Raw genomic sequence first — 22,779 nt, 5'->3', positions numbered from 1 at the left:
TTAAGTTACAACAAGCCACTCAGTCACGACAAGTGACTTTGCAAGAGGCCCTTCCCTCCCAGCAAATGAAACGATAAGCACGGCAGGCACACGTACAGCAATGAAACAGCAACAGCACAGTACTGTCCCCCATTCCCTACATACCAGAGGGTCAGGTTCAGAATGCACTGCTATGCTGACGTCACCTGACCCGGCTGCCCTAGCAAGGAAAACAGAGGTGACGAGAACAGAGGCCTGTTCCATAGCACCCCTGTTAACATGACAATCACCGGGCCTCCACATGCAAAGACTACAATAACTGGCTGAGCCATCGCTGCCTAGGAAGAAGCCTTACGGCTCTGACAGCGCTTTACCTCACGCTGTGTGTGTGCTTGTAGCTGTGGAACAAGCAACATCTTGCTTTGTGGATATACTCCTTCGGCATGACATGTTCAGACAGTTAAATTAGTTACAGTAAATGCTCCTACTACCTGGGATTTTATTAGCATATCAAAGCCATTTTCCTAGGTTTATATAAAATGGTTATACAGTGGATCAAATGTACTGTATAATACAGTACACTGTAGAGTATACTATTTCTATCCATTGGCAAATCTTAGCTCGTACTTATTTCATAAAGGTGTCTTCCCAGGTGCTGAGTCTGCCATGACGGGGCAGATGGCGAGGGGATGTGGAGATGGCGTTGAGTGTTACCTGTAGATATCCGGCGCTGGTGGAGGTGACACATGCCGGTGAAACAGGAGCAGGCCTCCCCCGAGCGTCCTCGCTGGGGGGGCGGAGCCAGCGAGCACTGGGGCTTCAGGAACCCTGCAGAGGGATGGAGAGAGAGTCTGTTAGAACAGCCAAACAGGATGATGATGACATTAACAGTGAGAAAGCAGAGCTGAGGGTTGCTCCACACAATACTGTATAGGCACTGTATATATATTCACCACGGCAGCATCGCTCCCTCTGCTTATATAGATTTAATCCCTCTGTAAACGGTATATTCCCACTGTAATCAGCCTATATTTCAGAGTTTTATATTTTATCTTTACTGTTCCGATATTGTATATTCCGTATGATGTCTGTGTGGACTTTTTTGTTTGTATGTTGTCTATTGCTGGCAGTACCTTCTCACTAAGGCAAATTCTGGGTATGTGTGAATGTACTTGGTGACTAAAGGTGATTCTGATTCTGATTCTACTGGTAGATGATGAACCGTGCTGCCTGGATAGGCCTGTCGATACAGATTACAACTTGCCCTTTAAGGTAACAGAGAGGGGGTGAGGAAACTTTTGAAGGATCTCTACTGTCCCCGTAGTCTCTGACCGGCCTCCCTCCCACCAGCAGGTTACACATCCATCTCCCCTGCCACATGGAGACCCAGCCAACCTTTCACATTTAGAGCACTGTTTCTCTGTCTCCCCTCAGAGTGACCCTCTAACCCAGAAGATGAGGCTAGCTCAGAGCTCCATGGAGCTCCCTGTCAGCTCCATGCCCAGGGCCAGGTGACCGGGAGGGGGCAATCGCCCGGGGGAGGCTGGGTAGGAGGCTAGGGAGGGGTGGAGAGGCATGGGACTGGGGTTGGGAACTCTGTGTGGACAAAATGCCAAATCAGGCTGGGATGCCTGGGGGGGGGGGGGGCTCTGAGGTCACCAGGGTCACGCTCAATAGGGAAGTCATTATCTGGCACAATGGGGTGACTGAATGTTCTGTACCCCCACTAGTCCAGCCTTCACTACACCCTACCATCCCATCCCCATGCTTACATCATCTGTGTAATTGAGGAGCATGGAAAAAAGCACAAATACAAGAGTATAGGAACTTTGTCTATTCAAATGTAAATGTAAATGTAAAAGATATGGTGCTCTGTTTAACAAGTTCCAGACTTTTTCAATTGTTATCACCATTTGGTTCAGATCTACACATGATGTGATGAGTTCCTAGAAAAAGAAGAGGGCGGCAAGACAGAAAACTAATGGAGATTGTTTTGACACCGTTGTCAATATACTATCAATATCATATGAAAGCCCAATCACAGGCAATACATCAACCAGAGCTCAGTGTTGACCTTTGAAACCCACTTCAACCCAATGAATGGCATCAGAGGCCTGTTTTTCTTTGTGTAGCTTACTTTTCTCAGTCAGTCAGTGGAGGATTCACCAAGCCTTTATTGACTCGAGGGAGTTCATGTGAATCTCATTAGCATCGGCAGATCTCCTCAAATCCTTACTTTATTCATTTCCTCATGAAGACCTTTAGATTTCCAGTAGACATCAAAAGCGTTGATCAGAGAAGCCCCCCCTGTTCTGTTCTGTTCCGAGCCTAATAAAGCTCCTTTATTTGGACCATGAAAAACATGTCACTCCAGATGAGCTCAGCCAATGACATTTAAAACAGGCACAGGGGTATTGAATTAGTTCCCCACGATAAGCCATCTGGGATGCTGACGCTGTGATCAGGAGTGTGTGCAGTGTGTGTGTATGTGTGTGTGTGTGTGTGTGTGTATGTGTGTTTCAAGGAGAGGGGTGGGCTGTGCCTGTCAAGCACATTCCTCAACTCTTTTGATTAGAATTATAGACAAATCCAAATGCCAGCGATGGACGTGGAGTAGCAAGTCCAGACCAGTATGAGCGAACTCAGACAAGCTGAGATCACCTTTAACAGTCTCAATGAAATAAAACAGACATGAAGACTGCACAAACATTATTGAAGAATAAACATGTTTGAAAGGAGAAGGAGAAGTTGATATGTCACCCTGTATGTCTGATACTTCACTGGTGTCACATTCAAAAGGTGTAAGTCAGAAGCATATTTTTTTGGGAGGGGCACATAAAAAAAATAATTGGGGGCCACATAATTGGACCGTTTGGCCCACATAATCTGTATAAGTAATTGTAATGCTCAGTAAATGTTGCCATATGGTTCTCCAAGTAATCTAACACCACACCTAGCTGCCCCAGGCCCAATTCACCAGGAGAATCTTGATTTGATGTAGGCCTGGTCCATCTAATCTCCTCATTTTCTCCCTGACTAAGAGCACAGCAGAAGCAAATCCCTGCTTGTATAACTAGTTAGAGAAGGGAGGACAATGACACATGCCATAGGGCTCCGAGTCATGTCACTGAACATTACCGTGTTAGCACATGAGCTTTTCCAAGTTCGGCTTTTCCAAATTCAGGGGTAAACCGAGTAGACAGGTGCCCAACAAAAACGCTCCACTAGCCGTCCACTGGAATAATCTTCCCACGGGACACAGTAATCTATGTAATTTAAACGCTCTGAAGGTTACCTAAAGCTGGAACCGTGGGAGACAGAGGAACGGAGTGTGAAGAGAGATGGGGGCTAGTTGTTCCTTGACGTTTCATTGAACAAATTAGCTATATGTTCCTCTGATGACTCAAATGTAAATCTGAATGAAAATAGAACACAAATTAATTCAGTGTCATTTTCACTGTTGGGTCAAAAGTGGAGGTGACAAGACCCTACTTAATCCACTCTTGCATATTGAACATTGACCTTAAATGTGACCCTCCAAATGTTTTAACTTTTAGTTTTTTAAGAGAAACAGCGTAGAGCTGGCATTAATATGCCATTCCAGATGTTCAGGGAGTTTGACATCCACAAGATGTATTCCTTTTCTTGATGAATAAAAAACAGACCTGCTATCCTTCTAGATTGGTTTTAATAAGGGGCTTAATTTCTCATCCTCTCAAAGCAGAAGTGAAGTGATGATGGTTTAAGCAGTCAGTAGCAGAGAGGCATGTGCGTATAGGTCTTCCTGACGTGAGCGCTAACGCTAGTGATCTGTCATTAAAGGCCTCTCTATCACACTGCTGTGCCTCTGTGTCTTCTTGGCTCATACAGCACACCCTTGATTACAGGCATGCTTGATCTTTTTTTCCCCCTCTTCTTTTATTTCCAAACAGAGCGAGGGATGAGGAGAGGAGGAGAGAGATCTCATTGGATTTAATAACTGTGTGAGGATCCAGTCTTCAGGGGACAAGCTCAAACATCCCCCACCAACAGTCAATCAGCATTATCATTACTGCCGATCAGGGATGGGAGCAGTGTAAGCACACTGCAGGTTTTCTCATTAAACAACCAGTGCTATAAGGAAAAGACAGCCTTTACAACACAGTGCTAATGAAAGCAAGTCTTTAGATAGGACTACGCTAATGAAAAAGAGCCATAATGATAAAGAACTTAATGGGACAAAGGCTTAATGACAATGTGCTAATGAAACAAAGGTATGGAGATTTGCATTCGTAATAATACAACTTTTTGTTCTCGCACTAGTCTCATATACACCCCAACACTAAGAAAACACTTGTAAACTGTAGGTTAGCAACGCATATCCATCTCTAAACGTAATGTGCACTGGTTGCCTACACGTGAAATACAGTATATTCAAGTAGGCTATTTATGAGACTTAAGAGGGGGTGGGGGTGGTGGACTGCAGTCCTCATATAGTCCTCTTAAAGCATGGCCATTGTCCTCGTTTGGTGTTACCAGGGCGATCAAGCCCAAGGTCAAAGTTCGTCGGGCCCTTCATAGATCAGGGATGTAATAAAAGTGTCTTTCCCACACAGAGAGGAGCAGAGCTCTCCAAGCTCTCAGGGTTAGGGCCTTGGTGGCTCACACAGGGAAGGACCTGCGGCTATCAATAGCCAGGGCAACCATCATAAACGCCATTCACCTTCAACCGTCTTCAGACGGATGGGCGGCCTCCTCTACAGTGGTGCTCCACATAAATGAAGAGCCTCATCCACTCCTCCACCAGATCCCTCCTTTTATCTCCTTCCTGCTCCAGAGAGACTTGTGCGTTGGAGTGTGTGGCCGTCAAGTGTTTTACCCATGTGTCCTTGAGAAAGGCTGTTGTCTTATTCTCCAGTCCCCCATTGATGACATACAGTGCCTTGCAAAAGTATTCATCCCCCTTGGGTTTTTCCTATTTTGTTGCATTACAACCTGTAATTTAAATTGATTTTTATTTGGATTTCATGTAATGGACATACACAAAATAGTCCAAATTGGTGAAGTGAAATGAAAAAAAAATTGAGAAATAATTAATAACGGAAAAGTGGTGCGCGCATATGTATTCACCCCCTTTGCTATGAAGCCCCTGAATAAGATCTGGTGCAACCAATTACCTTCAGAAGTCACATAATTAGTTAAATAAAGTCAACCTGTGTGCAATCTAAGTGTCACATGATCTGTCACATGATCTCAGTATATATACACCTGTTCTGAAAGGCCCCAGATTCTGCAACACCACTAAGCAAGGGGCACCACCAAGCAAGCGGCACCATGAAGACCAAGGAGCTCTCCAAACAGGTCAGGGACAAAGTTGTGGAGAAGTACAGATCAGGGTTGAGTTATAAAAGAATATCAGAAACTTTGAACATCCCACAGAGCACCATTAAATCCATTATTAAAAAATTGAAAGAATATGGCACCACAACAAACCTGCCAAGAGAGGGCCGTCCACCAAAACTCACAGACCAGGAAAGGAGTGCATTAATCAGAGAGGCAACAAAGAGACCAAAGATAACCCTGAAGGAGCTGCAAAGCTCCACAGCGGAGATTGGAGTATATGTCCATAGGACCACTTTAAGCCGTACACTCACGTTTGTTGTTTGCCAAAAGGCATGTTGGAGACTCCCCAAACATATGGAAGAAGGTACTCTGGTCAGATGAGACTAAAATTGAGCTTTTTGGCCATCAAGGAAAACGCTATGTCTGACGCAAACCCAACACCTCTCATCAACCCGAGAACACCATCCCCACAGTGAAGCATGGTGGTGGCAGCATCATGCTGTGGGGATGTTTGTAAATCGGCAGGGACTGGGAAACTGATCAGAATTGAAGGAATGATGGATGGCGCTAAATACAGGGAAGTTCTTGAGGGAAACTTGTTGCAGTCTTCCAGAGATTTGAGACTGGGACGGAGGTTCACCTTCCAGCAGGACAATGACCCTAAGCATACTGCTAAAGCAACACCCGTGTGGTTTAAGGGGAAACATTTAAATGTCTTGGAATGGCCTAGTCAAAGCCCAGACCTCAATCCAATTGAGAATCTGTGGTATGGCTTAAAGATTGCTGTACACCAGCGGAACCCATCCAACTTGAAGGAGCTGGAGCAGTTTTGCCTTGAAGAATGGGCAAAAATCCCAGTGGCTAGATGTGCCAAGCTTATAGAGACATACCCCAAGAGACTTGCAGCTGTAATTGCTGCAAAAGGTGGCTCTACAAAGTATTGACTTTGGGTGGGGGGGTGAATAGTTATGCACCCTCAAGTTTTCTGTTTTCTTGTCTTATTTCTTGTTTGTTTTGCATCTTCAAAGTGGTAGGCATGTTGTGTAAATCAAATGATACAAACCCCCCAAAAATCCATTTTCATTCCAGGTTGTAAGGCAACAAAATAGGAAAAATGCCAAGGGGGGTGAATACTTTCGCAAGCCACTGTACGGCAGAGCATACGTTTAAGGCCCCTAATCCTAAAATATAAAAAGCTTCCAAAAAGGTATTGAAAGGAATCTTCAACTTGAATTGAAAGACCCTATTCTTGCCCGACTAGTCCAACAAGGTGCAGTGTGGCACGTTGTGCTGTTCTGTGATTAGAGCTGAGCGGAGGTTCATCACTGTTACATTCCATGAACCTCAGATGTTTGGTTTTCACTTCGAGGAATAATCGTGGGCAGCAGTCTCTCATTACGCACAATTACTGCTCTGACAGTTACTCTGCTGCACTGCTCGACTGGGCCTTCATCAAAGCACATCTATCACAGCAGAGCACACACTGTCAAGCGAGAAGAAGAGCCCGGAGACAAAAAGACAGACTAAAAGACAGACAGACTGAGCCCGTCAGCTCTCACTCTCCTGTCTCTGGATATCAAACGCTCATCACCACTCCAGTCCTTTCTAAGGGAGAGCTCTCTCTCGCTTTTAGATGCTGATCATCGGCATGGAAAGCATCCAACCTTTTCCCCACCGCCATATCTGCTCCATCAGCAAAATAGATTTTTATCTCCGTAGCATTTCTTCCTTTGAAGAAAGCCCCACTAAACATGCCTTTCAGCTCCTCTTTATCTCAATAAAAACAAGAGCTGTGCAGATCTATCATGACTATGAAGTAGACGTGTCAAGGAGACAAGGAAGTGCGCACAAAGCTCATTAGAAAAGGCAATTTTGGGGGGTTTTAGGCATAAACCCAGTGAGAAAACATCACTCTCCTTGCAGTTGTCTTTTATGTGGCTCTCCATCTTCCTCCTCACACAACAGGACCCCCCACAGGGGTGGAAACACTAGCCTGTTATGAAATTCCACCCCAAGCTGGACCCACCACTGAGACCATCAGGGTCCCTGACCAGCCAATCACAGAAGAGGAGAGGTCATACGGAGTAGGTCCAGAGAGCTGGGTCTCAGTCGGTTAGGTCACCCCACACGGTTGTCTGCTGGGGTATTGGGTTTCAAGTGAATTACAAGTGGAATCAACTACGTGTGGTGTTGCTATAACTCAACTGTATTGAGTTATTTTCCATTAACTCAGAGTGAGAAAAAACATGGGAGGGGCCTCATTATTATATTTCCCAGCATGCTTTGTTGCAGGTTGATTTTTAGAATAGTTTGTTTTAATATATATGTGTCTGCATGCACATTGATTGATTAATCCCAAAAAAAAAATGTCTAAACAAATCTAATCACTAAGTGGTTGGACTTATTAAACCTGTTACTGAGATGGTTGTTCCAGTTTGGATGGTTTAGGTAGTCTTGTTTGACAAGTTCTTCATCATAGCAGTCATTCTGAATGCAGATCGTAGGTGATAAAAAGTTCCAATTGTTGAATATAGTCCCTATGGCTGGATTCCAATAAGAATTGCAAATTACTTCACAAGACAGCATATTGTGACTTGCAGGTCTGATATGGCCCATGAGCCAGGAATTTCAGACAACAATGTTGGGAGAAAACTAGGCCATAACTAAAAGCCTTATGAAATGTATGGTCATGAAGAGTTTACTTTTCCTTCAAACACATTCACTTGGCGAGGGCTTCAGGCCAGAAATATCATGAATGCAACAACCATGTCTCAGTCACTTTCAAACACAGTCATGTGTGGGTAACTCTAACATTCCATTGAAAGGCACCCTGGGAAATATTCAAATAAGTCTATACACCCTACAGTGTTAAAACAACACCCGCAAAAATACTGTAACATCACAGGTGTTAATTCCCTAACACTGAGGTGTAACAGCATCAGCTCTAATAAAGTGTTAGGGCCCCAACACTTGGGGTGTTAGTTTATCAACACTTCGAAAAGTGTTAGTTTAACACTATTTCGGTGGGTCACACACACTACATGACCAAAAGTATGTGGACACCTGCTCGTCGAACATCTCATTCCAAAATCATGGGCATTAATATGGAGTTGGTCCTCCCTTTGATGCTATAACATCCTCCACTCTTCTGGGAAGGCTTTCCACTAGATGTTGGAACATTACTGCGGGGATTTGCTTCAATTCAGCCACAAGAGCATTAGTGAGCTTTACACCACTACAGCCGACGATTGGCATTGCGCATGGTGATCTTAGGCTTGTGTGCGGCTGCTCGACCATGGAAACCCATTTCATGAAGCTCAAGACGAACAGTTCTTGTGCTGACGTTGCAGGCCAGTCAATTTCTTCCACACCGATATCGACAAACCATTTCCGTATGGACCTCACTTTGTGCACGGGGGCATTGTCATGCTGAAACAGGAAAGGGCCTTCCCCAAACTGTTGCCACAAAGTTGGAAGCATAGAATCGTCAAGAATGTCATTGTCTGCTGTAGCATTAAGATTTCCCTTCACTGGAACTAAGGGGCCTTGCCCGAACCATGAAAAACATCCCCCAGACCATTATTCCTCCACCACCAAACTTTACAGTTGGCACTATGCAGGTAGCATTCTCCTGGCATCAGCCAAACCCAGATTTGTCTGTCAGACTGCCAGATGGTGAACTGTGATTCATCACTCCAGAGAACACGTTTCCACTGCTCCAGAGTCCAATGGTGGCGAGCTATTCACCACCCCAGCCGACGCTTGGTTGCTTGGCCATTGAAACCCATTTCATGAAGCACCTGACGAACAGTTATTGTGCTGACGATGCTTCCAGAGGGAGTTTGGAACTCCATAGTGAGTGTTGCAACCAAGGACAGATGATTTTTACGCGCTATGCACTTCAGCGGTCCCGTTCTGTGAGCTTGTGTGGCCTACCACTTCGCGGCTGAGCTGTTGTTACTCCTAGACTAATATACCCTTCCTTTTTCTCTCTCAAATTGAGTCTGTACTTTCACACCGACAAAGGGTGATGAAAGTGGCAGTTGCACGGGTGTGGCATTTGAAACTGCAAGGCAGCTGTAGTTAGGTAGAGTTGACAATGATGACCTTTGTAAAACTGTGACTTTTCCTGCATAGGTGATCTTAAAATTATGAAGGTCGTGTGACTATCAACACAAGAGAAAAAGTGTTTCTTCAAAAAGTATTTGGTTAATGCCTTAACATCCTGAAGAATCAGAACAATAGCATACACTTCCCTATACTTTTCTTATAACAATTCTTAGTGGGTTGTGTCCTTCAAAGTATACAGTTATACAATGACATACTGTTTACCGGTTGAATGTTCAGAAAATGTCTAGGCAACCTTGAAATACAAACTTATAATATAGAATGCTCAATTGTAAGATATACATTTCACGGTTACTATTAAAAGCACTAAATGTGTTGTCTATTAGAAAGTATACAGTAATACAATAAATATTATATTATTGTCAGAGTGAAAATCAGGGAGAGAGCGAGAGAAAGAGGCCGTGGTAATGAGGTTAGAGAAGAGGGGAAGGGAAGAGGGGGATTCAAAGCCTGCTTGTGCGCGTCAGACCTTCCTCTGGGGCACATGGGGGAACAAGGGCCTCAGTGCAGCCGAAGAGCATTCAGATGACGAGCTCCTTGGGCAAACGGCATAATCAAATTTGTGTGAAATGAAAAGAGGCTCCTTTGACAGGGGAGCGGAGACAAGGAAGCATTTAAAATCCAGTATCCCTCTCTGGATCTCTACAGTAACCATTCACATGACAGAATGTCTACCCACGTCAACAGCCCTTGGCAAAGCACACACTGGCCAGTTATACCCAATGAAACAACATCGCCTGTTTCATAAATGTTTTGCTATTGAGTGGATACGTTAACATTTCAGGTAAGTTAGACTATTGCTTACATCCCATAGGCAGGAATGTAGATTCTGAAAGACAAAATGAAGCGCAGGCTATCAACAGATAACTAAAAAGTCAATTACATTTGGTTGGGCAGAAGTAGAGGTGAGGAGGAACCTCCCAGGCATTAAGAAGAGAGCTGTGTAGCTGTGCGACCTGTGACCTGTCTCTCCTAGAGCACGCTTCATATTAGCTTCTTAAAGTGAATCCACACACCTCCACTCACTACACCATCTCCCCTCTCCTCTCTCTAATGGAGCTGGGAATCTCCCATTAACCCCCTCACACCACCTAACCCTGCTCTGTTGGTCAACAAGTACATTTACGTAATAGAGCGGTAAACACACACACACAGACACACACACACACACACACACACACACACACACACACACACATATAGGGACACCTTGTTCTGCTACCCACGTCCTGCTCTCCCCCTCCTAAACAATGTGTTCTTCAGTGTCTGACCCAGATGTATTAAGCGAAGATGGGATCATGCATGACATGAAGACTTACTGGCATTATCATCACTTCATTCTACTGTTGTTAGTGCTTTCTGCTGCCGGCACATTTACACGTATCATTTGAGCAGAAATGCACAACACATGCATAAACAGGCCTACCCACCATTCCGGGGCCCTCTACCACAAATCCTGTGTACTTTCCCCTCATGTTAGTATTTTTGGAGTTAAAATGGATTGACGGCATAAATGATGAAAGATGCTGCAATTCCGTGGGAAACTGCACAGTTGGGCTTGTTGTGCAAATCAAATGAATATGAAGTGCTATGGGTTTACATCCCAGAAACTGAAACAAAAACATCTGGAGCAAGTTCTGCTTGAGCTACAGTACAGCCAGTTCTCTGTTTGTGGACAGTAAAGGAAGCAAAGTAAAAACACAAATCAATATGGAGATTTTCCTCTGTATCACACTGAAATCAATGATCTACTTGAGCTTGAATAATCCACTGCATAATAATAACACAGTACATCATTAAATGCAGTGCATGGATTGGGCATTTAGATATATGTTTCAATTGCTTGGACTGTGCTGCACATATTGCAGTCATTATGGAGTGAAACCCACACCAAAATGAGCTCTGTTCACATCCGAAACTTAAAGCTTTGCAAACCTCATGCTTCAACTCAATAATGTGTGGACCGCAGAGTGCCTGTATGACACTAACTGTTAACCGTAGCCAGACTGGGACATCTTGGACAGGAAGACAGCGGTTACAGCTGAATAGTAAAGTGGACATTCGGTATGAGCTGCTTGGCAAACACAAGTCACAGATACAACAGAGTGCTCTATTCTTTCTCTCCAAACACACAGCTTGAGGAAGCCTTCAGATTTCTATGTGTCCAGTTTCATCTAAATGGCTCTATTGATGTGTGTAAGGATGAGTGATTATGATGAGCGTTGGGGCCGTCCAGATACAATACGTTGCCAGACTGATGTGGGAGCATGGCCATATCGCGATGGGAGGATTTAATTCCTATGCTCATAGCCAGACACCACAGTATTGAGGGAGAGAATAAATCAGAATACTAAGATTGAGTCTGTGACTGACTTATCTACACCTCTGTAAAGACCAGTCTGTTGATTTCAGGGCCTTGTTTCTTTGTGTCAACATTGGTCTGTCTGAAATCCTTACTTTTATACTGTTTGTTTGGTCAAGAGTTTTGACCCGGCAGCTTCCTATATCCCACTGAGAATGTTTCACATGTTAAGACCTTAGCTGTCTGTGGGAAGGAAAGTCAGTGAGCTCAGGCATGATTTCCAGTCCTATGAGACTTTACCCTTACAAAAAATGGGTGTTTTCACATGTGAAATGGGTGTTTTCACATGTTGAGCTTAAATTTCACATGTATTACATTTAAAGTTTACATGTTAACACCACCTTTTCACATGTGAGGAGAATAACATGTTTTCACTTCATATGTGAATTGCAGTTTCACAAGTGAAATTTGCAGTTTCACATGTAAAAATTGGATATGCAGATGCACATGTGAAAAACTCCACATGTAAAAATCTCACTTTAACATGTGGAATCGATCTCATCTTACTACTACTACTACTATCTATTATTCGACATATGAGCCTATCTGATCATCATGCTTATTAATGCCAGATACACATTTCAGAATCTCCTAAAAGAGCCACAAGATGGCACTTTAAATGTTTCCTTACTACAAAATCCTACTTTCTGTAAACAATTTGAAACCGAATTGAATTAATTCATAATGGTTAACAAATATTCAGTCGATAATCCTCTGATTTTATGGGACAACATTAAAGGTTTTATTAAAAACAATGCAACTTTTTTTTTCAGACAGTACTAAAATCTATTGATAAGTAAAAGAGCAGAATTTGCCATCCATCGAGTTACTCAACCATTACTTTCATGGTAATCGACCCAGTTGTCAACTGGCTAACAAGTTTCGCAGTAATGATCAATTAGCAGATATTGCAACTATTGAATCTGAATCAGGTGAATTACACTCAGAACCCAAATTAATCAACCAAAGATTCTCCCGTTTCTATGAAGTATTGTACACCTCTGATTGTAAATCCAGGACCAAGCCAGATCGAGTCCTTTTTAAAAGATATAAGAACTCCTCTTCTCTCAACTGAGGAAGCCGGCTTGCTGGGAGCCCAAATCTCTCTCCATGAAATCAAAAGGGCATTGCATAACATGAATAAAGGCAAATCACCTTGTCGTGACGGTATTCCTCCTGAGGTGTATTTAAAATGTTGGAACCAATTAGGTCGACTGTTACTTGAAATGATTAACATAGCCGTTCACAAAGTTTTATTTGAAAGGGATGTAAATACAGCACTAATTTCGCTTTTATTTAAAAAGGTAAGGAGTGCTCTCACTATCGCCCTCTATCTTTGATAAACACAGAAATTAGAGTATTTTTTTAAATTCTGTCACCCGGTCTCGAAACTTACTTACCCACATTGGTACATTTGTTAAAAAACGATTATCCTCAGATAACCTCTGTTGTCTATTACATGAGTGTTTGTTTTAGTCCTCTGTAGCTCAATTGGTAGAGCATGGCGCTTGTAACGCCAGGGTAGTGGGTTCGATCCCCGGGACCAACCATACGTAAAAATGTATGCACACATGACTGTAAGTCGCTTTGGATAAAAGCGTCTGCTAAATGGCATATTATTATTATTATTATTATTATTATATGTGTGTGTTTGTCTGTGCAATATGTGATGTGCTGTATTTTATTTATTTTATATTGTATTCGATTTTTTATGTATTTTATGAAATTGTATGCAGGGCTCTCTCGTAAAAGAGACACTGGCCTCAATGGTGACTCCCTGATTAAAGGTAAATAAATATATCTTACATGCTTCATCAGAAACCAAAGCTCCTTGGGCAGTTCTATTTCTCGACGCAGAAAAAGCTTTTGATAGACTCGAATGGTCATATCTTTGGTAGGTTTTGGAACATATGGGACTTTTCCAATTTCATTAATATGATGGAAATACTATATGCCAATCCCTCAGCCATAGTAAAAACAGGCAATACCTCCTCTGTTCCATTCAGAATAACTAGAAGTAGCAGCCAAGGTGATCCCATCTCACCTCTGCTATTTTTATTGTCTATGGAGCCCCTGGCCCAGGCAATTCAACAATCGAATGAAATTACACCAATATCTCTTAATTCTACGGATCACGTCATCTCATTATATAGACAATGTATCTCAATCCCTCCCAAAAGCTATGAGGATCATGGACAAATTCAGCTCCATCTCAAGTTATAAAATAAATCTAACCATATCTGCACTACTGCCTCTCAAGACATCGATAGAGGACTCCATCTCTACTTATGGAATCCCCATCGTTTCCCATTTCAAATATTTGGGAATAGATATCCTTCCATAAATAAAACCATTGCCAGAAAATTCAACAGAATGCTCAAATCAATTCAATCCAACCTCAATAGATGGACTAATATCACAGCTGCTTTAACTGGCAGAATATCTATTGTAAAAATTAATGTATTGCCACGGCTGAATTTTTGTAGTTCAATACTTCCCTTGTCTCCCCCTTCTGGCTATTGGGATAAAATCCATAGTGCGGTTTAAACATTTATATGGCAAGGTAAGCAAGCCTGGATAAAATTAACAGACTTGCAAAGAGGGAAATACATAGGAGGACTCTCCGTACCAACCTTTAAATTGTATTTCCAGACACTAGTATTTCGTCCCATTCTTAATTGGTTTAGACATGATTCTTCCACCCCCTGGCTGAGTATAGAGCGATATATGGTGTCTCCTATTGCCCTGGAAGAGGTGGTCTTCACTGATATATCCCTTAAACAATGTAAACTATGCTTTGGTCCTATTTTTGCTCACACAATTTCTATTTGGCGCAAAATTGAAAAACAACGTAACTGGAAATCAAAAGGGCATGCCCATACGCCATTTTTTTTCAATAATGCCTTGAGGGCAGCCTTTTGCATCCCCCCAATGGTCCAAATGTGGAATCTGTACCCTTGCCAATATCATGGACAGTAATGGTTTGAGAACATTCCAAGATTTGAAAGACATATACACATTACCAGGAAACTCCTTCTTTCTATATTTACAACATAGGTCAGCTTTGATAGCCTATGGAGTCCCTTGGGAAACCCAACAACCGAACCATCCAATTATGGGATTTATAAATAAATTATCTGGGCTCCTGAATGGACTGATCTCTATAATATATAAACAACTTTCTGAAAGCTCATATTCTGAGCTAGACATAAAAAATGTATGGTCCACAGATCTAAGCGAATCTGAACAACCCTTTAACTAGAACAGAATATAGAAAAATATTACCTTGGCATCCCGCAATCCGAACCATCAACTTATACATATCAAATTTGTTCACAGACACCAAGGGAAAGTTTTACAATTAAATTGGCTCCAACTCCCAACTGTGCACTGTCTTCTAAATTAGATAGGCACATTCCTTCATATGAGGTGGGAGTGCCCTGCAGTTAAATGCTTCTGGGGCAAAGTTAGAAAATTCATTTTAAAGTGCATGAATGTAAATATTCAATGTGTTGCATCTACTATGTTACTTAACAATGATAGCTTCTTGAATATCTCAATCAGAGACATTTACTACTGGCAGGCAGCACTGCCGCAAAAAAATATGTTGGCTCTTATATGGCAATCACCCCACTCTCTCCCAATTCGCCAGTGGATACAGTTACTACTGGAAGTTAGAACATTAGAATTATCCACAGCGAGAATGAATGATGCTAGTCAAGGAACAATTGAGGCCTGGACAAATATACTTGACTCTGTAAAGAATAAGGATGCTGGGGGGTTGGACGGAGACATGTTGGGCTGGGGGGAATGGGATAAGGAGTCGGGGGTGTAGGCCCATCTCTTTTTGTTTATCTTTTCTATACATTCCAATTTTATAATGACAAAATCCTGTGTGATCAATATGATCCTTTCTCTGTATGTTTATATATTTTTTGGTGGCATGTAGTAAAAAACTGTGTAAAATGACAAGAATATTGTAACTGTAACCACCACCCCAAAAACATGGCAAAGCAAATAAAAACGTGGTCAACAATAAAAATACATCTTCAATTAGAGCTTAAATTCTGAATTTGTGATTAACAGCAAATCCTGCGATTAACTCAATAAAACATGTTTATCGTTTGACAACCCCCCCTTGAAAGAGAAACCCAGTGCCCTCTTGGTCTAATGGTCACGACATTGTTTTCTACTGTGGAAGACCTGGGTTCTAATCCTGTCAGTAACAAAAGCACACGTGAAACTAATAATATCACATGTGAAATGTTGGGAAACCACGTGTCTGACTCATGTGAAAAATGTACATATGAAAAACCCATGTGAAAACCACGTGTCTGACTCATGAAAAACCCATGTGAAAACCACGTGTCTGACTCGTGATCATAATTTTTTGACATTTCCAGGCATGATTTTTTTTTTCACATGAAGTTATCATGTTTTTTTCCCCCCTACTCAGTCTTCATCTGTTCTGCGACCCAATCTCTCCTCCTTATCTCCTTGTTAGTGGGTCATAATGACTAGATCATGAATAGCCTCAACTGACATGAAAGGGAAATTCTATTTCCTGATTTACCCTGATAGTGGGAGTATTGAGTAGAGAGGAGAAGAGGAGGGGATATTTCTGTTTTAACTGCATCCCACCACCCAGTGTGCAGTAGGATTGGGAGGTGTTACAGAGTCTCTTGGGTCCTTTTCCTTCCTTCCCTCTACCTGGTCCCCTGACTGATCCTGGAGTGCTCTTCAGGAATAGCTACATGCCACGCATTCCGAGGGGTTGCCGGATCTCTCCCTTGAGACTGTGCCAAAGAGGCCTGTCCCTCTCACGGACAACCATAGCAGAGGGAATGTGTGTGGGTTTACTGAGGCCTAACATCCAATCTCTCAGGTTGACTTGCTGAGTAAATTCTTCAACACCCCTCAATTCTTGTGCCCCTCAGACAGCCATATAACACACACACACACAGGCACACAGACACACTCCAAAAAACAAACACGGCCAAGGGTATATCAGCATGAGAAAGCATATTTCAAACATGAGGCACAAAGTGTGACTGCTGTCTACAGGGGATAAGGAGGAAGGTTGCAGAGGCTGGACAAAAAAGTTGTGCAAACACACTGTAGTGTCACTGTCAACACTTTAGTCCATAAGCCACAGACTCAAACACACACACACAAAACCAGCCTGCCAGCGATTCCTATTCCTCCATCCTGAGTTAGCAGCGGTGGTAATTAGTGGAAAATCCATGCTATTCCTTCTCCTGGTATTCCGCCCCTCTTCAGTATCCTTTTTCCTGGAGGGCCCATCTCCACCCCACACCCCCTCAACCCCTTCCGTATTTCACAACTTCCTGGTGCTGAGCAATCATGTGACCTGGGCCACACCATGGTCTTGAGTGTTAACACGCGGCATGCCATGCGGTGACCAAGGTCTGTGCCAGAGTGCCCACAGAAAATAGTTTGTTACGGCCATAACAAAGCACACACTGTTGAGAAGATGACAAGGGGGAAAAGGACGAATAGATCAATTTAAGGTTTGGTTTAGTGGCAGAGGTGTTCACACCCAGAGGAGTGTGCTGCGGAATGGAATGGCCGTCCGTCGCTCACGTCTTCACTGCCAAGACAGAAAACAAGCTTTTATTCGATGTGTACAATGATAGATAGCAATGCTAGAGGGAGAAACATATGTACACAAGGTTTCAAAAGGTTTGTTAAAGTGATGCATAGGAGACAGACAATAGCTGATTACAACAAATAAAATCTATGGAAACAGTCTATTCACAGTCCTTGGGTCAAAAAGAACAGAGAAACGAGGGGGCGCGCATACAATAGAGCTTTGCAATGAGAAGGGATAATAACTTGAGTGCAACACGAATGCACATTTGTAGGACGGACTAATTAGATATGGTATTCAGTAAAAGTTATATATATATAACAGTATTGTATTATATATGTAACAGTCAAAATATAAAATGTTACAGTGAATAGCAAGAGAGATAGAGACAGAGAGAAAAGTCACATGACTGGATAGACTACAAGCAGGATTACATTTCTACAGCATGTGATCATTTACAAAACAAATGTAGATTTCATTTAATGAATGATTTATTCCATGGGGGATAGGGCAGGGACAGGGTCTAGTCTGGTGCGTGATGTTTTCTATTGGATGTCTTCATCTAACATGAAGAGGGAGAACGAAGGACATGACCTCAGAGACAGGAAACAGGGGTGCTTGGGATAGCAGGAAGTGGATCATTGTGAGAGGGGGGTTCTGTCCTGTAGATACAGGTCCATAGCGAGACAATACAGAAGTTGAAGAACCGAGATGGGGCAAAAAGTATTGGACAGCACCACGACCATGATGCTAGTGATGGTGGAGGATATTTGTCATGTCTGAGTGCCTGTGGGTGGAGCATCATATATGTGACTAAGATGCACATGTAATGAAGGGTAATATCTCATGAAAGGCCAATGCCATGGATGCCCGGTACCTACCCCCCAACCACCACCACCACTGAAAAAGAAAACAGTAGCTGCCAATCATGCGGAAGACTAAAGCCTAAGCTGGTCATAAGCTCACTGAATCCCCTGTAGCCAGGCCTGTGGAATACCAATCATTCACATCCATGGTCATTTCAGAGAGCTCAGACACAGAGAGCGAGGAAGGGAACTTATTGAAATGTGACTGCGTAGTGGGCGCACAATTCTTGGCATCTAATCATAATTCAAACCGGGGGGTTGTTACAAAGAGTAATGGTATAGTGTATGGTCACTTACAAGCACTGGAATGAAGGTACATACTAGCTATTCTGGACAACCATAGTAGTAAATAATGGCAACAGATTGGAGGTTAACCAACAGTCCACTATTGAATCAATATGAGCTAGGGATAATGAACAAACGCCCATACAACGCCCACACCCGTCGGCGCAGTGTAGAGAAATGTTACCATTTTTAAGCCAATTTCCTGCAATTCTACATATTTCTCCATGGAGCTGAGAGAAAATGTTGCAGTTTTAAAGCTAATTTCCTGCAATTATACATATTCTGCCATGGAGCTAAGAGAACATTTTGCAGTTTTAAAGCTAGTTTCCTTCAATTCTATGCATTCCGCCATGTCTAACGCTGTGTTCTTTTGCTCAAACATAATACATTCACTGTTTTGGGAATTTTCAATTCTCCCTGACTGTCTAGCTTTTACTTTGGTGATTGTTAGTTCTCAAAGATTATATTCTAAAAAATATATGTACAGTGAGGTGAAAAAGTATTTGATCCCCTGCTGATTTTGTACGTTTGCCCACTGACAAAGACATGATCAGTCTATAATTTTAATGGTAGGTTTATTTGAACAGTGAGAGACAGAATAACAACAAAAAAATCCAGAAAAACGCATGTCAAAAATGTTATAAATTGATTTGCATTTTAATGAGGGAAATAAGTATTTGACCCCCTCTCAATCAGAAAGATTTCTGGCTCCCAGGTGTCTTTTATACAGGTAACGAGCTGAGATTAGGAGTATGAAAATGTATGCACTCACTAACTGTAAGTCGCTCTGGATAAGAGTGTCTGCTAAATGACTAAAATGTAAATGTATAATGGAGTGCTCCTAATCTCAGCTTGTTACCTGTATGAAAGACACCTGTCCACAGAAGCAATCAATCAATCCCATCCCAAACTATCCACCATGGCCAAGACCAAAGAGCTCTCCAAGGATGTCAGGGACAAGATTGTAGACCTACACAAGGCTGGAATGGGCTACAAGACCATCGCCAAGCAGCTTGGTGAGAAGGTGACAACAGTTGGTGCGATTATTCGCAAATGGAAGAAACACAAAATAACTGTCAATCTCCCTCGGCCTGGGGCTCCATGCAAGATCTCACCTCATGGAGTTGCAATGATCATGAGAACGGTGAGGAATCAGCCCAGAACTACACGGGAGGATCTTGTCAATGATCTCAAGGCAGCTGGGACCATAGTCACCAAGAAAACAATTGGTAACACACTATGCCGTGAAGGACTGAAATCCTGCAGCGCCCGCAAGGTCCCCCTGCTCAAGAAAGCACATATACAGGCCCGTCTGAAGTTTGCCAATGAACATCTGAATGATTCCTAGGAGAACTGGGTGAAAGTGTTGTCGTCAGATGAGACCAAAATCGAGCTCTTTGGCATCAACTCAACTCGCCGTGTTTGGAGGAGGAGGAATGCTGCCTATGACCCCAAGAACACCATCCCCACCGTCAAACATGGAGGTGGAAACATTATGCTTTGGGGGTGTTTTTCTGCTAAGGGGACAGGACAACTTCACTGCATCAAAGGGACGATGGACGGGGCCATGTACCGTCAAATCTTGAGAACCTCCTTCCCTCAGCCAGGGCATTGAAAATGGGTCATGGATGGGTATTCCAGCATGACAATGACCCAAAACACACGGCCAAGGCAACAAAGGAGTGGCTCAAGAAGAAGCACATTAAGGTCCTGGAGTGGCCTAGCCAGTCTCCAGACCTTAATCCCATAGAAAATCTGTGGAGCGAGCTGAAGGTTCGAGTTGTTAAACGTCAGGCTCGAAACCTTAAAGACTTGGAGAAGATCTGCAAAGAGGAGTGGGACAAAATCCCTCCTGAGATGTGTGCAAACCTGGTGGCCAACTACAAGAAACGTCTGACCTCTGTGATTGCCAACAAGGGTATTGCCACCAAGTACTAAGTCATGTTTTGCAGAGAGGTCAAATACTTATTTCCCTCATTAAAATGCAAATCAATTTATAACATTTTTTACATGCATTTTTCTGGATTTTTTTGTTGTTATTCTGTTCAAATAAACCTACCATTAAAATTGTAGACTGATCATGTCTTTTTCAGTGGGCAAACGTACAAAATCAGCAGGGGATCAAATACTTTTTTCCCCTCACTGTAGGTCCATTATCTTTTCTACATACTTTATATCTGGTTTTACTCGTTTACGTTTACACTGAAAGCATTTTTACATCCCCAAAAACTATATATTTGTATTTATTTTTTACACAGTTTGGACTTAGGCGACCCCAAAAAAATGCTTAAGCGGCCCACCCAAGTAATTACAATGGCAGACAATCCCTGTCATTGGTTTGACCTAGGGCTTGTCGGGTCACTGGCCTTTGCAGCAGCAGACCTCATTTAGATCACTGTCTGGGGGTGGGGATGGGCAACAGACAAATCTATTGGCGACAGATAATGATCAAACTGCTTGTTGTCATAGGGTATGGAGGAATGTCTACTGTAGGCCTCAAGCTACTCATATTTACCACCTCTCAATGATGAAAGCTAATAGGTTAATGAGAGGTCTAACTGATAAGAGTGATTTGTCTAGTTGGGCTGATATGGCATTTTAGAGATGTGGGAAAAGCAGTGCAACCTTTTGTCATCAGTGACATCACTGTCTGTCACTGTCTGTACCTGCAGCAAGTAGGGCTGAACACGGTTATTCAACTATTTGAATATCCGAACGAACATTTGTATTCGATTACTTGCGAGAGTATTCATTTTTGAGAAGAAAAAATATATAGGCCTATTAATGAAAAGGATTTGTCTAAAATGTAATTATCATCTATGAGACATTGCTACATAATAGGATAGACCATGACATTAGACATTTTAATAAAACAACAGTTTTATGACAGTTTTTAAAAGTGTGCCCCATAAAAAAGACATACCGGTAGCCTACACACTTTTCACGTGTAGCTTGTTATTGTCAGTCAATCAAAGCAGCACTACCGTCAGAGGCTCCATGTGTAGCAAGTGAAGTGGGAGATTTCTAATCCATGCAAAATGGAATTACAATTACGGAATTAAGTTGGCTAAATGAGAAGCAGTAGGCTACAATGATCAATCAACAGGTAGGCTGTTGTTTAATATGAATAGAGTTGTTGTAGACAAGGACGCAGGGAGCGCAGCAAAGTTGCCTCAATTAGCCTTGCTAGCTAGCTAGCTGGCTAACTAACTTAGCTGGCTAGTGAAGCTAGCTAGCTTCTTTACAGCGATTTGATGCAGTCAAGACAGACACTACTAAATGAGATGAAAGATAACCTATAGCAGCAACAAGTTTGTCTGAATTGCGCAAGTCGGTTTGGCTACTTTCCCTCTCTCTCCCTCTATGTCAGACACACCGGCCCCTGCCCCCCTCGCGCCCCTCCCCCACCCGTCTGTGCTGAAACAACAAGCAGAGTGCACCGCCTCTTCTGAGTCACGCAAGCAAATCCCCATTGAAGCAAAATGTTTTATTTATTTATTTAAAAAACACATGTATTTAGACTATTCGGATATCCGAGAAAATAAATCATGATATTATTTGTATAGTGAAATCATTTCAAATGCCCATCCCTATCAGCAAGCTACAAAAACAAAGGGAGGGGCCAAAAACATAAAATATCCATTGGAAGGGACAACCGCTTATCTCCAATAACACATAGTGAGTGAGAGAGAAGGATGTCAGATCTGTTTAGGAGGAGGAAGAAGAGGGTCCTTTCAGAAAGCAGCACCCGAAACCAATCTATTTGGATCAAAAAGAAACGCGGGGCAAGCAGACAGGCCACTGCATGGTCATTCATTCTCCAGAGAACTGGACATAGATGAATATGTACAGAATATGCCACAGGTGGGGGAATGACATTTTCCAATAAGGACTTGGCATGTTCAGTGTGTGTTGCAGAGCAACCACACCCAAAAAAAAGGTGATATCCCTGCTGTCTCCATCTGCTGTTAGGGACACGTCCCCTTTCTAGGAAAGACGATGTGGATAATCCAGTGTGGGTGCATGTGATATGCATGCGCGTGGGCATGTACTGTATGAATGTAGACGTGATGCGTGTACAGTACCTGGAAAGGAGGATAAATAATGCACAGAGGACCACACACATACGCAGGCACACACTCTCTCAGACACACACACACTCATACAAACACACACAGACAGAGGAGGCTCAGTGATGCTGCGCCTGCAGAGCAGAGTGGTCTGTC

At 42.7% G+C, this 22,779-nt stretch overlaps 1 protein-coding gene across 5 annotated transcripts in view; it reads right to left on the bottom strand.

The window, feature by feature from the left end:
- The window catches only part of LOC121582449 (retinoic acid receptor RXR-alpha-A), a 151,247-nt gene that overhangs the window by 101,649 nt on the left and 26,819 nt on the right, over positions 1-22,779 (bottom strand). For 4 of the 5 annotated variants that reach the window (XM_041898237.2, XM_041898239.2, XM_041898238.2 and 1 more), the window contains exon 2: positions 607-807. In XM_041898237.2, coding sequence (XP_041754171.1) covers positions 607-807 — 201 coding nt within the window. The remainder of the gene's footprint in view (positions 1-606; positions 808-22,779) is intronic. The other variant, XM_041898241.2, reaches the window with a different exon arrangement.

Source organism: Coregonus clupeaformis, chromosome 15, assembly GCF_020615455.1.
Source record: "Coregonus clupeaformis isolate EN_2021a chromosome 15, ASM2061545v1, whole genome shotgun sequence".
Taxonomy (NCBI): Eukaryota; Metazoa; Chordata; class Actinopteri; order Salmoniformes; family Salmonidae; genus Coregonus; species Coregonus clupeaformis.
The sequence above is the reverse complement of the archived record's forward strand: the minus strand, read 5'-3'. Positions and strand labels throughout refer to the sequence as shown.